Source organism: Triticum urartu, chromosome 3 (genome assembly GCF_003073215.2).
Source record: "Triticum urartu cultivar G1812 chromosome 3, Tu2.1, whole genome shotgun sequence".
Lineage (NCBI taxonomy): Eukaryota > Viridiplantae > Streptophyta > Magnoliopsida > Poales > Poaceae > Triticum > Triticum urartu.
This window is the reverse complement of record NC_053024.1, coordinates 597,257,051-597,268,261: the sequence shown is the minus strand read 5'-3', so window position 1 is coordinate 597,268,261 and position 11,211 is coordinate 597,257,051. Positions and strand designations below refer to the sequence as shown.

The 11,211-nt window shown below is 44.3% G+C and overlaps 1 protein-coding gene and 1 non-coding gene across 2 annotated transcripts; one reads left to right on the top strand and one right to left on the bottom strand.

The window, feature by feature from the left end:
• The first annotated feature begins 684 nt into the window (after positions 1 to 684).
• LOC125545242 (ubiquitin-conjugating enzyme E2 7) lies at positions 685 to 6,323 on the top strand. The gene is made up of 6 exons (XM_048709135.1): positions 685 to 937; positions 1,039 to 1,141; positions 2,467 to 2,564; positions 2,638 to 2,738; positions 4,680 to 4,757; positions 5,999 to 6,323. The coding sequence occupies exons 1-6, from the start codon at positions 886 to 888 to the stop codon at positions 6,074 to 6,076; spliced, it is 510 nt and encodes a 169-aa protein (XP_048565092.1). The 5' UTR covers positions 685 to 885; the 3' UTR covers positions 6,077 to 6,323.
• A 2,118-nt stretch (positions 6,324 to 8,441) lies between these two features.
• Positions 8,442 to 8,514, bottom strand: TRNAR-CCG. Its single transcript has one exon. It is a non-coding gene; the product is annotated as a tRNA-Arg (tRNA).
• Between the last annotated feature and the right edge of the window lie 2,697 nt (positions 8,515 to 11,211).

The following is an 11,211-nucleotide window of genomic DNA, read 5'->3' as shown; positions in this document are numbered from 1 at the left end:
TCGCCGCTGCCAGCAAAAGATGCAGGGACTTCGCCCTGGCCATGTCCCGAGCAATCCCAAGCTGCCGGAGTACGAGCCGGAGAAGAGGAAGTCGGGCTTAAGCTGGAACTGCGACTGCCGGGAGGGGAGCCACGCTCAACGCCGAGGAGGCACCGGGCGCCACCGGAAGTGCGAGCTCTGAAGGAGGGCGAGGTATCATGGTTGACACGCAATTCAACACACAATGTTGTACGACGCTGAGTGTTGACCGAAAAAAATGCAACATGTTCAACAATTAGGTGTAGCGGAGATGCGTATGTTGAGATGGATGTGTGATCACACAAAGAAAGACCAGTCCGGGGTGATGATATACAAGATAGAGTTGGGGTAGACATGGACAATTGACTGCGAGATATTATGTGGTTTAACTCTAGCCTACCGCATTTTGTTTATGATTAAAGGTTTTATTGTTGTTGTTGTTGTTGTAATGGTGGTCAACTTTTTTGACATGGAATGAGGCCTTTTTCCTAATATCTAAAGAAAAATAAGTCAATAAGAGTAGTACTGGAATGAACTTCGAAATTAAAAACGCAGTCAAGATTAAAAACTCGAAATGAACTCCCTCACCTTTGCCCGAAATGGACTTGGCATCTACATCGGCGCTCCAGCGGCCACCGGACTCCCCCCACTATAATTGGCTCCGCTGGCTGCTGCTGCCACTCATCAACAACCTCTCCGCTTTCTCCTTCCCGTCTCTCTCCTCTGGTCCCGATTCCCTTCTCCGAGCTCCTCCCCCCTATAAATAAGGCGGCCCGCGGCGGCCATCAATTCCCGTCACCGCCCACCGAGGCCGCGAATTATTCCTCCGCCCCGCCCGCCGCGAAAACCCTAGCCGCCGCCGATCCCATGGCCACCGCCTCCAGCCAGGCGAGCCTCCTCCTCCAGAAGCAGCTCCGAGGTGCGGATCCGGCCGCCGCCTCCCGCTTGATCCGTCCACGCGCCTCGCTTTTCTCCCCCCGCCCGGTCTCGGCTGATCTGGGTTGCCGCTGTTTTATGCAGATCTCGCGAAGCACCCCGTCGATGGGTTCTCAGCCGGGCTCGTCGACGACAGCAACGTCTTCGAGTGGCAGGTCACCATCATCGGCCCGCCCGAGACCCTATAGTGAGTCCGGATTCCCCTCCGATTCGCATCGCCTCCCGATTTCGCATCGCCGTGAATTCTGCCTGTTTTGTGGGTCGGTGACTGGCTCTGAAATTCGTTAGCGCCTCAGGTAGGCAGCGTAGCATGGGGTCGAATTTTCGTTTTATCTAGATTGTTGTGGCGTGTTGGCATGGCTACCCTGCCCGTAATACATGGCGGTTGAGTTCCATTTGCGCTGTGCGTGTGGGAGCGCGCAGCCGTACAGGCAACTCTGTTTGCTCTTTGCTGGGCAGATACATCTGGTGATGGTGTGGAATTGGGTCTGCCGCGTTGCGGTGCGCAGATTCAAGGAAATTTGAGGTAGATCGTTTCATCATGTTAGTAGGTTGAGATATATGTATCATCTGTTTGGAGTTTAGTATAATATGCCGATGGGGTAAATTGGGTTGCTCGCCCCATTCTGTGCTGGTGAGGTTCATCGTGGTTTGGGGGTTGATTCTTCCACTTCTTCGGTAGCACTCTGCTTTTGTAAAATGCCGGGCAAGTTTGTGAGGCTTCTCTCAAGTAGTGACTAGTGACGCCCTGAAGTTTCATTCTAGTTTCATCAGGTGATTTGGTGCATGAGGGGATTTTTCATAGCAATCACAAAATTCCCTTTCTGATGAAAATTTAAGTTGAGAGTAAACGCATCCAAGTGAAGTAAATTGATCCTTGCTGTTACTTAATGTCCAGATAGCGAGCTGAGACTATACATTTTTTAGGCCAGAGTTGTGCAGATACTAATAAGTGATAATAGTGTGGATCAATGAGGTCAATGTGCATATGCACCGCCGAACACCTCTCTTTGTTTCAAAACCTGTGCTCTCATTCATAGAGATGGGTTTGAGTTGTAAAGGGAGCATGTCAACCACTTTCGTTTAGACCATCACTTGTACTCCCTGCCATTTGTTTGAAGTGTACCAAGCCCCAATTTGAATTGCTTTGTTGGTTTGTTCTCTTCCTGATTGAAATTGCTTGTAGCAATTTGGCATATTTGGTAAAACATGTTCGTATAAATATTAATTTATTTAACAAGCATACACTATCTGATCCTTTTTACAATGCTGAAATTTTCTGTTCTCTTTATCTGGAAGAGAACTGGCGATGATCTAAGGAGCTTTGTTGTTGTTTTTGGATGGCTTAGATATTGCTTTCTTGCTTTGAGATTTACTTTGGGGCTGTATTGTATGGATCTTGCGTCATCTTGGCCTCTTCTTCTAATACAAAAAGACATGCATTTGGGTGTTGGGGGGGGGGGGGTATCGTATCCTTTGATCTGCTCAGTAACGCTGATTTCCTTTTTGCAGTGATGGAGGCTATTTCAATGCAATAATGAGCTTCCCACAAAATTATCCGAATAGCCCTCCAACAGTCAGATTCACTTCTGAAATGTGGCATCCTAATGGTCTGATTTCCACAATTACAACCTCATGTGCTTGTACGATCCATCAATCTGACATTATGCTATTTTTTCCCAGTTTATCCGGATGGGCGGGTATGCATTTCTATTCTTCATCCACCTGGTGATGATCCCAACGGATACGAGCTCGCGAGTGAGCGTTGGACACCAGTCCATACGGTAGTGCTTCTTATTTAGTGTCTACCACGCTAAAATTTTGCTTCTGTTCCATTTCTTCTGCTTAATGCCTTTATCTGCTACATTTGTCGCCATACATCATCAAACATCATTCAAAAAGAAAAAAAGGACCCTGTAATGCAATGTAATGCCAACTGTAAAAGAACGCAAAAATTTAAGTTCATTGATAACTAAGTCTTTAGTCTGAAGCAAGTTGGGGTAGGCTAGACCTGAAACCTGTAAGATCTCAAAACGAACTCATGGTTTTGGCACGTGCATAGCCAACTTTCACCCACCCCTATCCATGGCTAGTTCTTTCGTGACATTCCAGTCCTTCAGATCTCTCTTTACAAACCTCTCTTACATTAGCAACACGCTTGAACCGTCCACTATGCACTGAAGCTTCTGGAGGCATGTGTTGTATATGCCCAAACCATCTCAGACGATGTTGGACAAGCTTCTCTTCAATTAGTGCTACCCCAACTCTCTCATCTATACCATCATTTCGGACCCGATCCCTTCTCATGTGGCAACAAATCCATCTCAACGTGCACATCTCTGCTACACCTAACTGTTGAACATATCACCTTTTAGTCGACCAACACTCAGCGCCGTACAACCTTGCGGGTCAAATCACTGTCCTATAGAACCTGCCTTTTAGCTTTTGTGGCACTCTCTTGTCACAGAGAACGCCAGAAGCTTGGCGCCGCTTCATCCATCCGGCTTTGATTCCATGGCTCACATCTTCATCGATATCACCATCCTTCCGCGGCATGACCCCAAATATTGGAAGGTGTCCTTCTGATGTACCACCTGCTCATCAAAGCTAACCTCCTCCTCATGCCTAGTAGTACTGAAACCGCACCTCATGTACTCATTTTTAGTTCTACTAAGCCTAAAACCTTTCCATTCCGAAGTTTGTCTCCATAGCTCTTAACTTTCTATTAACACTTGTCTGACTATCATCGACTAGCACGACATCATCCGCAAAGAGCATACACCATGGGGTTCCTTTATCCCTTGTGACCTCATCCATCACCAAAACAAATGGATAAGGGCTCAAAGTTGACCCTTTGTGCAGTCCTATTTTAATCACGAAGTCATCAGTGTCACCATCACTTGCCACAACATCATCGTACATGTCTTTGTAAATCTTAACTAAAATGCGTTATCATCACCATTTCTTGTAAATTTTAACTAAAATTTCAACTGAGAACAACCTGAGCGTGAAAAATGTAACTGTTTGTCATTGTATTATAGAACAATGGGCGATGCCTTACTCGCGCATGTGTATGTGTTTATGATGACCTTTTATGTCATTTTTTTACTTGTATAGCCTTTTTGTTTGTCCTTTTAATAAGAAAGATGCTCAAATACGGTGTTATAATCATTGGGCTAAAGTGTTGTCATGTCTATGGTTAGAGTACTACATCATTGTCTACGTATGAGCGTTGACAGTCTCAATTTCGTATCAGTTTAGTTGGTTCATTTAATGAAGGTTGGAAAACATGAAGAGGCTTTGACTGTTTTGGTCTTATAGGATTCTGTTTTCTTGTTGTACGAATGAACACCATCTTCTGAAAATGCTCACACTTCATATGCTGATTGTTATAAATGCTTGAAAAATACCAGAGCACTTGATTTTTATACATGCTTTTGAATCCATCATCAGAAAGAGATGGTCATCTTATTAATTACACTCCTACGATGGCACTTTGAAATGCGGTACATGTTTCACAGTTCTCCTCTCAAGCATATATATTTCTTTGGGTTAATTATGAGCTCAACATTGAGTATTTTCCACTTGATTGGAGTGCTCCTCTTGACCAGATTTTCCGTTTCCTTTTTAGTTTCTGATCTGAAGGTGAATAGTTAGCAGACACATGCCAATGTTTGTGTATGCTTATAATAGTTGTTAATTTAAACTTTGGTCTCCATTTGCAGGTTGAGAGTATAGTATTAAGCATCATTTCGATGCTTTCTAGTCCAAATGATGAATCACCGGCAAATATTGAAGCAGCTGTAAGTTAACTTTAATAATTCCCAAGAAAATTTCATTTTCCTGGTGATTTGTCTAGATGACAAATCATCCCATCCCCTTGTTTTCATGAGTTCAATGATCTTTAAGGTGCAGCGGGTGCTGCTATCTATTGATATATTGTAAAAAAGAAGCAATTACAGTTGCTGTTACTCGCCAATGCTGAATATTCTGTCCTGACAGTTCTAAGGAAGTTAATTGTTGTGCATGTTAGGTCACATTACGTAATATCCATTGTAAAGAGACCAGACAGCAATGGCTTGAAGTAGCAGGCTGCTTGGTGATGGAGGGTACTGGTTGGGGATGAATGGATCTAGGATATAGCTGATCAAGAAAGAAAAGACGACAATGCGGTTTGGGGATGAACGGATCTAGGACATAGCCGGTCAAGAAAGACGACAATGCGGTTTTAACTAGAGATTTTGTTTATTATCTCTTAGATAGAGCTGAGCCTAAGAGACGAACTAGAGCTATGATAAATTTCTACTAGTCAACTGGGTATGTTAAGTATCCAAAAAAATGGCACATGCAACTAAAATAAGAATCATGGATCTCACCAGTGCTATTCAGCAAGACATGCAGCCAGAAGACATATAGCTAACCTAACTATGCATCTAAGCGAACCCAGAATGTAACTGGACTTGTTCTTAATTCTTTTTGAGAAATCATTGTTAATATTATCATCAACACCATCCTGTTGAGGTTACCTAGAACCCTTAAGACCTGGTAGCTATTTCCAGGGAAAAGACGACCTGGGTGGAATATTCTTATAAGCCCTGCGGAAAATTGTGTGACCATTTGGGAGAGAGAAGCGGATGCTAGCGTGTAGCGTCTTATTTCCTAGCCGCAGCAGAGCAGGTTGTGAGGCGGAGGACACCAGAACTTCGCGTCGCGGGCAGTGGCGCGGCGTCAGAAGGACGGGGAGAACTTTTCCGGAGTGATGAGGCAAGGGTTTCCTAGCCAGGGAATTGGGGTGGGTTGGGCCTGCGTAAAGACCGGGGCTAAATTAACTCGTGCTCTTCCCACCCAGGCAAATGACGGGGATCCTGGGGTGATCCCTTGCTACCAAACTAGGCCTAAAGGTTCCATGAGATACTCTTGCAGCCAGCTCTTCACTGTCTTATGCTAACCTTGCAATATTTGTAATTTGAGCTGTCTTTTTGCTGAATGGAAAGTTATCGCTATAGTACCCTTTTGCACTTCCTAATGGATGTTTCTTGTGCAGAAGGACTGGAGAGAGAAGCAGGATGAGTTCAAGAAGAAGGTCAGGCGCGCTGTACGGAAATCCCAGGAAATGCTCTGAATAAAGTGGGAGTACTGGGGAAGTTAGCCATGCCATTTCAGGTGTGGAGGGTTTTGCTGTCGATCTCCAAATGTCCATCCGACACTAGCAATTTCACTTCTCCCCTGTATATTTTCCATTAGCCTGTCTCCTGTGGAGGTCTTGGTTTTGACTCTGAAAACGCAACGCATATTTCTAAGGGTCTGGTTGTTGTAATTGTGTGGCTTCGGCTATCAAATATTGAGAAACTTTGGAGAGCTGCTACTTACCATAATTCTTTAACGAACCTGATATAAACGGACACCTGCCTGGTCAGCTAATTGTTGAACTCCTCCAGAGTCGGACGTACGGAGTATATGTGTATGGGAATGGGAGTGGTGTGTTCTCGTCTGGAAATAAAATGGTTCCACTGCATTGGTGAACCCCAAAAAAAGAAATGGTCCAGTGACGGTACAATTACCTCATTCGAAGTTAATGGAGCAGTAGTACACGCCTGTATCGAAATTGCTACACACATGGTTATTATTATTTTGAACCTGAAACAGTTCTACAGTATTTTCAGTTTAAATAAAATATGTACAAAGTTAAAATTTACAAGCAGATAGAAATCTGCATCTGCCCAATGCTAGTAGCTTTTTCTAACATGAAAAGCTAAAGTTCAGAGTTCTACTAGTCAAATCGTGGAACCAATCCACTAGCAGATTGTATGAGCTCAAACTTCTAGGAAGAGGGCTTGGCACTTCATTTTTGAAAAATTTCACATTCCTCTGCATCCATGTTCCAGCATCCTAGGACAGTGATGTCCATGGCAATTCCTTGGGTAATGTGTGGTTGAGGAGCAGAACTTCATCAAAGAAAAATTCCTCTGTTCTGCTTGGGGAGATTGAAAAGCAGCATTGTTGTGCAAAATCGCAGTCCCAAAGTAAATGATGGATGGTTTCCTCACAGTTATCATTGCACAAGACATGGTTATATGAGCTGACGAAGAACGATTTTTGTTTGAGCAGTCCTCTTGTGTTCACTCTGTCATATAAAGCCAGCCAAAAGAAAAAATTGTGTTTAATTCTTCCTGCACATTTCCAGAGCTGTTTGAAAAAACAGTGAGAGTTAGGCATGCCCATAAGGTGCATATACATTTTCTTGGAGTAGTCCTTGACTTAGACCAACTGTCAGATGCTGCAGAGAGATTAAGTTGGTTCATAGTGGCAGCCAGCATGTTGAACTGTGTCAAGGCCTGATTGGAGAGTGGTCTGTGGAATTGATTTGACAATTCTTGCTGAGTGGACATTTCTGCCAAAGTAATATTTGTCCTTGATGGCAAAGGAGTGGAGCTCAGGGTATTGCACAGCCAGAGATTGACCACTCCAGTGTCCAGTTGTCCTTCCAAAAGATCACTGTCTGCCCAGAGCCCACTTGACATGTTGCCACTTCCTTGTACAGTGGAATTAGCTTAAGATGAGCTCTCCACCAAAAGGATCCTTCAATTTTTCTCCCCATGGGCAACAAAGCTGCGCTTGATTTCTCATCAGTGTATATGGAAATCAGAACGGTATATGGTTGAATCATCGACTAATCACTTTCTTTCAATCAGAATGAAACTTGGCCAAAATACTTAGAGCAAGCCATGGTACATCTTTGTTCCAAACATTGTTTTCATAGAATCATCGACTAATCACTTTCTTTCAATCAGAATGAAACTTGGCCAAAATCTTAGAGCAAGCCATGGTACATCTTTGTTCCAAACATTGTTTTCATAAGAAAAAAACAGCAAAATCTGGCTAAGACCAATGACTTTTATTTTTATTTTGTTGAGACTTGAGGAGCTTTATTAATCATTAATCAGAGTTACAATCAAACTGCAACGCATCAGCTATTTTTTTTGGGAACAAAGTTGATTCAAAGACAATCTACGTTACATACAACTTCTTTACGGAAATGCTAACTTAACTTCGTTAAAACCAATTCCAATCTATTTGCATAACAATACACAAAACCAACTGAACTACGACTTCATAAACAAACAACACCTTCACCACATGTTCTGGATAATGATGGCCATTGCCAACCAAGTCTTCCCTTGGATGGAATGGTCCCATCCCCGACAAGTAGGACAAATTACAGCAACAGTCACCAGAGGGTTACATGACGGAAATGGATAAGCCATTCGGGGGTAAAACTGGTTAGACAGGGAGGCATGATCACTGTCAAAATTCTGCACTTTGTGACAATCCTCTTGGCAGGAAGCTGGGGTCTTGGGACCAATCATGTTCACAAGAACCTTGAATACCTTGTGGGCGCTGCCACTACGTCACTGTCTGCTGAAAAACACAAGAAACAAAAACAAGAGCCAGGACGAAATTTCCTCTACAAAAAACCCAAGGCAAATTGATCATAGTGGGATTCGAACCCACGACCTATAGATTCGGAATCTAACGCGATATCCACTTCGCTATATGACCATTCTTGGTTTCAATACACAATTTTTGATACATAGGGGCACCTACATCCATGTCCTAACTTCAAAGATGGCAGGGCACCAGACACAAAAGATAAGGTTAAGGCATACATAACTAGTAAAGCACACACATAACTAGTATCAGTAACATCAGACTGAAACAAAGGTATGGTAAATCAGAACTAGCATCAAATTATCAGCAGGGGAAGCACACTCTGATTCATACATCTATAGAACCGGTTAAATCCTGTGAAGGTTGTTATTGCAAACAGCTTTTGGAGTTTGGGGGTGAAACTCGAACCAAAACAGAGGGTTGTAAAGTGAACCCTAAGACATGTTCACGGGGGTAACGAAAGCACGGCAGATTTCCCAAATGTGTAACATATACAGTTATGAGTGATTTATTATTAACCCCTAAATGACGGCTTTACTAACACTATTGCACTGTACACAGACTTCTCTATCTAGAAACTGCAGTCTAAGAGCACTTCCAATGCTCCACCATCAGGAATATCTTGATGATGCCACATAGGATTGAATCTGATGTGGAAGGTAAAGAAGAGAGACAGGGTACCTGTGTCTTACAAAATATACGACTAAAATGGAAAACCAATGCATATGTAGGTCACTTTAGTGCTGAACGGATCCACCACGCCTCTGCCTCCAAAATGAAGTCCCTGTTTGTCATATTTCTTCCTCTAACCTTGCCCATGTTCCCTTACAAATTCAGTGATTGTTCTCTGCCTAGTTTCTTCCTGTTGCACTAACCGACAGGGAGACACCGCCACTGCCCTCAGACAGCTACCTACTCTGGCATCGGAGGTCACTCCTCCACCGAATCTGCACGGCCTGCGGCAACACCGGCCACGGGTTCCTTCGCCATTGGCTGTCTCCAGGGAAGGCAACATCATCATCACTTGCTGCGTGCTCAGTTTAAGGTGTTACTTTTGTTCAGGTCCGGTTGGGAGAGTCAGAGACATGGAGCAGCTTTCGGGCAAACACTAAGCAAGCTTATGTGATACTACCCTTGAGTGATATAATGCAGTGTATAACAATAGTAGAGATAATCTCGGCACTCTGTAGTACCTGTCTTTTGCTTTACAGGTTACATGTTCCTCACCGTAATGACAGTACAAATGTGGGATTTGAATGCAGTGCCTGTTTGCTTCTGTTTATTCAGCAGTAAGCTTTTTTCTCTATGCAAATGAGTGTTCAATGAACCGCCGGTGAGATGTTGTGCCTGCCAATCGTTTGTTTCTATTGTTTATTGCACAGAACTGTGTATTAGCAAACTTGGCAGTAGTTCAACCTATCTCTTGTATTTTCCATGCTCCACAAGTTGGCCACAAGAATAAAATGTTACTACTGATTATATGCAACAAAACAGAAGATTCTAAATACAGCACGCACAAAGATATAACCCATTGAGAAAGATGCATCAATACCTCTATTAAAAGCAACAGTATACAGTTTAAGATGCAGTGCATTGTGAGTGCCCTAATGGTACATTTTAGGAACAAGTGAAAAGAAAATGTGAGGCACACGCAAGACAAGACCATCTTGATTGTGTTCAGGTCAGGTGTATGCACATCATAATAAACAGAAACATCTAGTTCTGATTTCACTCCATACTAACAGCAACCATAGCAGATAAGGCAATTCAATCACAATCCTGACTCTAGGGTGACTGCTGTGCTGAGGGGGAACCAGCGAACTGTGTCTAAGGTCAGCCGGGAGGCACCAATCAGGTAAGACTAGGTTCCTGACTCTGATGCCTCGTTCAGAGATGTCCCATGATTCACAGGTTTCAGTCCTAATCGAGAGGGAACGAGGCAGGAAAGCAACCGCGGACACCAAACAAGACAAAGCATTCCATGTCACAAACTCTAAGACCAGCTCGGTTACAAAATTGTACAGAGTACTGTATTTGCTAAGCCTGAGAGGTGAGCTAAGCAGACGAAAAATTCCAGCAGATCTGGCCTAGGGGCTCCCTGCTCCCCAAATGGTTGATCGATTGAAAAGGATCAAGTCGTCGTCAGACTACGAAAGATCAGATCTCGGTTACGTAGAGCGAACCTTAGCGGGCGGGGATCATCTGCCAATGGGTGGGGTCTTGGCCGTGTGCATGGAGGGATGGGCCATGGGGGTGGGGGGGGGGGGGGGGGGCGAGGAGATGGAACAGCGCGTACCGGCGATCCATCGGGGTAAGCCGGCGACGACGTGGACGATCACACGGGCTGCTGGAGCACTCGGGGTCGACCTCGCTGGAAGCGCGCCGGCGGTGATCCACCGCCGACCTCGCGCGTGCCGGCGCCGCGATCCGAGCGAGGGGGGAAGCAACGGCGGCGGAGAAAAGGTCCTCCCCGCGAAACGCCGCGCTCCCTGCGGGGGTCCCAACCCCAGGTGAATTGGAGGGGATTTGCAGGGATTTTGGCTTGCAGGGGATTAATTCTTTCTCAATCCCCTTCAAATCCACCTCAACCGAACAAGCCCTAAAAGATTTTCTTTGATTTCTTTTCAGGACGCTAGGCGTCCACTCATCCCTATCAGCATACACATGCGTCTTCGATTTAGGTGTTGTGCATGCACTCATCCCTATCAACGCACATATGCATCTTCGAAAGACTAAATCGGCATGTTATCTTAAGATTTTATAGAGTGCCTGCTTGGATTGTGATTATCCTTACCACATTATTTTGTC

Coding starts and splice junctions, on each gene's coding strand:
- LOC125545242 (XM_048709135.1), top strand. CDS start 886: ATGGCCACCGCCTCCAGCCAGGCGAGCCTCCTCCTCCAGAAGCAGCTC. Junction 938..1,038: donor CCTCCAGAAGCAGCTCCGAG/GTGCGGATCCGG, acceptor TGTTTTATGCAG/ATCTCGCGAAGCACCCCGTC. Junction 2,739..4,679: donor GTTGGACACCAGTCCATACG/GTAGTGCTTCTT, acceptor CTCCATTTGCAG/GTTGAGAGTATAGTATTAAG.